General features: G+C 37.1%; 1 protein-coding gene across 1 annotated transcript; it reads left to right on the top strand.

Moving 5' to 3' along the window:
• Positions 1 to 462: 462 nt before the first annotated feature.
• LOC104607103 (ubiquitin-ribosomal protein eS31 fusion protein-like) lies at positions 463 to 1330 on the top strand. The gene has a single exon (XM_010272619.3). The coding sequence runs from the start codon at positions 583 to 585 to the stop codon at positions 1051 to 1053; it is 471 nt and encodes a 156-aa protein (XP_010270921.1). The 5' UTR covers positions 463 to 582; the 3' UTR covers positions 1054 to 1330.
• The last annotated feature ends 2554 nt before the right edge of the window (positions 1331 to 3884 follow it).

The following is a 3884-nucleotide window of genomic DNA, read 5'->3' as shown; positions in this document are numbered from 1 at the left end:
GAGCAAGTGTCTGGGATTGAGTTAAGTTAACATCAAGGATAAAAATGTAACTTTGCATAGGGGTAAAATGGGCATTTGACCTTTTCCTTCAATGTTTAAGAGTTAAGGGTACATTTAGTCAATTATCATAAACAATAAGAATACATTTGGTCAATTTTCAAACATTAAAAGTAGATTTAGTCAATTAGTTAAACTATAAGGGTAATTTAAAAAATTTACCCTTTATTCCCCTACAAATCTATAAACATTCAAAAAAATAAACAACCCACATGCTATACACCTATACCCACCAGTAAATTGACAACAATTCCGCACCTCCCAATTCTACTTTGGGCCTATGAAATCTGACCCTGGGCTGACACTGGCCTACCACTGGAATTTATCCTTAATGTCCAAGAGGGAGTTTTCCGTAATTTTGCCTCGCATAAAATGCCCTAGAAATCATAATGCATCTGATCCTTATGTAAACCCTAAAATCTTGTCAGTCCTCCGAGGGACACAATAGAATTAGGAATTAGGGAATTGTTGCTGATACAGATCTTTCGATTTCAACCCCCCTTTCGATCAACTCCGTCGGCGAAGATGCAAATCTTCGTGAAAACCCTAACAGGGAAGACGATAACCCTAGAGGTTGAATCGTCGGACACTATCGATAATGTGAAGGCCAAGATTCAGGACAAGGAAGGGATTCCTCCCGACCAACAGCGTCTCATTTTTGCTGGAAAACAGCTCGAAGATGGAAGAACACTAGCCGACTACAACATCCAAAAGGAGTCCACACTTCACCTGGTTCTCCGCCTCAGAGGAGGAGCCAAGAAGCGAAAGAAGAAGACTTACACGAAGCCCAAGAAGATCAAGCACAAGAAGAAGAAGGTCAAGCTCCCCGTACTTCAGTTCTACAAGGTCGACGATTCCGGTAAGGTTCAGAGGCTCAGAAAGGAGTGTCCCAACGCAGACTGTGGTGCCGGGACGTTTATGGCCAACCATTTTGACCGTCACTACTGTGGTAAGTGCGGCCTTACTTACGTTTATCAGAAAGCTGTAGGTGAGTGAGAGTGAGTGGTTGTAGAAAAAGAAAATAAAAAATGTTCTTGGTGGCGGTGGTGGTTGTGGCGGGATGTTTAGGGTTTTGAGGCGGGTTTTATTTCGTTTTTATTTTGCATCAATGGACTGCGTTGTTCTTTTTTGAAGTTCTCTAAAGAATCAGGTGGCAAACTTGGTTAGGATCTTATATTTACAGTTTTAGATTGGTATGCTATTGGTATGCTATTGTTAAGGCGACTCTGTTTCTGCTCAATTACATTTTGGAATTAAACTTTCATTTGGAATATGGTTTTTGGAGTTTAATTTGGTTGGGTTTGGCGCATTGCATATTTTGGTGGTCATGCTTGCCTCATGACATAAAACGATATTAGGTATATTGATGAATCAAATGTGTCCTCAATCCGTTAGTTTCAGTTGAAAAGAGTACAAATACAAATATGTACAGTACAGATACATACAAAGTATACAAAATACAAGGATTCTCACTCTACATATTTGTATTTGTACTTCTTCCAAACTGATAAGTTTTACTGTAATATGTTTTTAGGTATTGTGATTTCATGGAAAACATTTTTTAGTATCCCTTTTTTTGTAAGCCAAAGGCTAAACTTCATTGATAATGCTCAGATTACAAGAGAAAGACTCAACAAAATACACCAAAAGACTCAAAATGCACATCGCTCATAAACAATTAGTAGACTTAACAACAACACTAAAGTAAATAGAAAACAGATAAGAACCCAATGGACACAATAATCAAGACTAAGTAAGCTGAGCACCAGGAGTGTCATCGAGCAGGATCTCTGCAAGAATTGTTAAAGAGTGAAGAACACTATGAAACGAAGGCCAGAGAACCTGCAACAGAGATCACATAGTTAGGAAGACTCCCGTAACAATGAAGGACCGAAGGCATAGATCAGAAAAAAAAACACAGAAAAACTAATACACTTAAAACTTCAAACAAAACACAGAAAATCCCCATGTTAATCTTTAAGTATTGGATATTTTGTTATTTTGAGTCTTGCTTCCTTTTCCTCTTGTTTTTTTTGGGGTGGCAGTTATACTTGTGTGCTTGCACTTTTGTCTTTGAATGCTTTTACCATTCTTGGGTGAATGTAAATGCAGTAGATGGGGTTGCTTATACAAGCAAGCCCTCCAATTCAATTTCTTGGTTTCCATTCGGTTGAATGATTTGATGTCCTCAAGGGCTCTAAAAGTGTGCATATTGGAAAGAGAACGAAAATGAGTAAAATCAAAACCTTCTGTTTGTGTCTTTCTAGATCAGTTTTAATTAGATCCATTCATTCTATCTGCTAAATGTTTTATTTGTGATCTTTCTTTAATCATGACAATTGTGCAAAAGTACTGAATGATGTAGGAAAAGGATGTGGGAATATATTTAGATGATATGTTGGTAGCTAGTGAAGGTTGAAGTTGATGCCAACAAGATCCAATCAGCCGGGGTACAGTTGCTGGAGTAATGGGAGAACTTGCCTTTGTGAACACAGATTTTTAAAGCATAAATGATGATTTAAAACTTTGCTATTTTTTTGGATGGATTTTAACACTTTACTGATTTGCAATGATGTGTTGTGACTTGTTTGTGAAGTCATGAAAACATGGGATTAAGGATCATAGGCATTTAGGGTGCTTCTGCATATGTTGTTAATGGTATTGTTGTTAGACCCAAATCAGATTATAAACCTTACTGGTTTACTGATTAGACTGTGCAATCCAATCTGAGTTTGAAAATATTTCTTCAGAGGAGGAGTAAGTGGTTCTGTATGTTTAAGCTTACTACAATTTTCATCCCCTCCCAATGGAGTGTAGAAAGTAGGTGACTTAGTGAGAGTTTGAGAGGACCTTTTCTGCTGGAGCTTGTCGAAGATGGAGAAATTACTGCATTTCTAGTTGAGTATGCATTGGTGTCTAGGGTATTGCATGGAGCTTGTTAGTTCAGAAGAGTTTAGGGGAAGCAAGTTATCCAATTTATTCATCACGGGACTCTTTTTGTTCATGAGGATAGGATATATGCCTTGACATACCCAGGGACTTTTGGGCAGTATAGGTCCTTGCATTATTTAGAATTGTAAGCATCTAAGAGGTTATTGGAAGACTTGGATAATTATCAGGAAGGTTACTATTGGTCTTAGCCAATTGCCTGCAGGAGTCTGAATCAGCATTCAGCAAATATGAAAGAAACAAAGACTTCTGAACATGACTAATAGAAAAAAAATGCATGTTTTGTTGAATTTTAACATTTGAAACCTTTGGATAACATAAAGGTGTGCAACGAAGTTTCTTTGTTACTTATTTATCAAAAAAAAGTTTCTTTGTTACTTGATGGGCATTATATGGAAAACTTGTATTCATTGTGTACATTAGCTTGTAGTTGTTAAGTTATTTAAGGGAAAGCCTATGCCTGCGGGAAAGCCTCCCCTTGAATTTTTATAAACATCATCTGATTGGTTGTCAATTTTATGATACCGGTTGATTGGTTACAAGTTTGTCGATAAGATGTATTTCCAATATCATATTCAAAACCCTTTATTTAAAGGATAAAAGGAAGAATGCCGTCTTTGAAGATTCTATTAGGTGTTGGTGTTCAATGTGTGTCCGACACAGGCACTTTATCCATTTATCAAAGTCCATGCAGGATTGCCTTTCAACGTAAGGAAGTTAAGGCTTCCCATGCTACGCATACCATAAACAAAGCTGTGATTCTTTGAAATAGTCTAAGACTTTTTTCCTGTTCTTTTGAGAATTATTAGAAGATTAAGGGGAGGATTTTAACATAGAACATAACAGGCAAATGAACGTAGTTTCATTGGGTAGTGTTT

This window comes from Nelumbo nucifera, chromosome 3 (genome assembly GCF_055504915.1).
Source record: "Nelumbo nucifera cultivar China Antique chromosome 3, China Antique-T2T, whole genome shotgun sequence".
In the NCBI taxonomy this organism is placed as follows: Eukaryota; Viridiplantae; Streptophyta; class Magnoliopsida; order Proteales; family Nelumbonaceae; genus Nelumbo; species Nelumbo nucifera.
This window is presented reverse-complemented; position numbering and strand designations above follow the sequence as displayed.

Coding starts and splice junctions, on each gene's coding strand:
- LOC104607103 (XM_010272619.3), top strand. CDS start 583: ATGCAAATCTTCGTGAAAACCCTAACAGGGAAGACGATAACCCTAGAG.